Source organism: Apaloderma vittatum, unplaced genomic scaffold (genome assembly GCF_000703405.1).
Source record: "Apaloderma vittatum isolate BGI_N311 unplaced genomic scaffold, ASM70340v1 scaffold25161, whole genome shotgun sequence".
Classification (NCBI taxonomy): Eukaryota; Metazoa; Chordata; class Aves; order Trogoniformes; family Trogonidae; genus Apaloderma; species Apaloderma vittatum.
This window is the reverse complement of record NW_009701118.1, coordinates 1-958: the sequence shown is the minus strand read 5'-3', so window position 1 is coordinate 958 and position 958 is coordinate 1. Positions and strand designations below refer to the sequence as shown.

The 958-nt window shown below is 45.3% G+C and overlaps 1 protein-coding gene across 1 annotated transcript; it reads left to right on the top strand.

The window, feature by feature from the left end:
• Positions 1-268: 268 nt before the first annotated feature.
• On the top strand, positions 269-474 carry LOC104281143 (serine/arginine-rich splicing factor 3; the record flags this gene model as incomplete). Its single annotated transcript, XM_009879045.1, has 1 exon — positions 269-474. A coding segment is annotated over exon 1 (206 nt), but the record flags the coding sequence as incomplete, so codon positions are not given.
• Positions 475-958: the final 484 nt, after the last annotated feature.

Genomic DNA, 958 nt, shown 5'->3' with positions numbered 1-958 from the left:
CACCCGCCTTCAGAGTTGGGGGCTTTTAAAGTCAGCGAAATCCCTCGAAGTTGTGATTTTTAACCACCAGTATTGCTGCTGGCTTTTAAAATTTGTGTTGAAACACTCTGTCCCTTCCACACAGTTAATGTTTCTATCCTGTGGTATCATGAAGTTTCTGGGAATAGCAACCAACAGGATTACTTCCCGTATAAGTGAATAAATACTTGATGCACGTTACTTACACATGAGGGTTTTGTTTTTTGTTTTTTTGTTTTTTGTTCTAGCAATGCATCGTGACTCTTGTCCGCTGGACTGCAAGGTTTATGTGGGTAACCTTGGGAACAATGGCAACAAAACGGAGTTAGAGCGAGCTTTTGGCTACTATGGACCACTGCGCAGCGTCTGGGTGGCGAGAAATCCTCCTGGGTTTGCCTTTGTGGAGTTTGAAGATCCACGAGATGCAGCCGACGCAGTAAGAGAACTAGATGGAAGGTAAAAACGTGCCGCTTGGCGTGTTCAGCTTAAAAATCAAGAAATTGTGGGTATTGTTGCGGTTTAACTTGGGAAGCTTCAGCCTGGCAGAACCAAAGGCTCGATGCAGATGTTACTCAGTATTTCTGTGTATGGTGAGAGGAGGGTTGGCTTTTCTTAATAGTGTCAGGATGGTTAATTGGGCTCCCAAGTTAGAGGTGACGTGGAGCTGCTGGTGAGCGTTAGCTCAGTGCCAGCTGGTGTTACTATAAAGAGGCGAGGCTGGTGAGGAGGGCGATGCTCCTTGCTTCCTTCTCTGTCCGCTTTGACAGCGTGACAAACCCTCAGAAACAACCGAACCTCCTGTCTCTCGGGCTGGAGTCTACATTTTCTTAAACCAAATGCTGTGTGCTTTGACTAATATTTACAGACAGAATGGTTTTCCCCTTCTTTTATTTTTCCCCCCTTCTTTTATTTTCCCCCTTCTTTTATTTTTCCCCCTTCT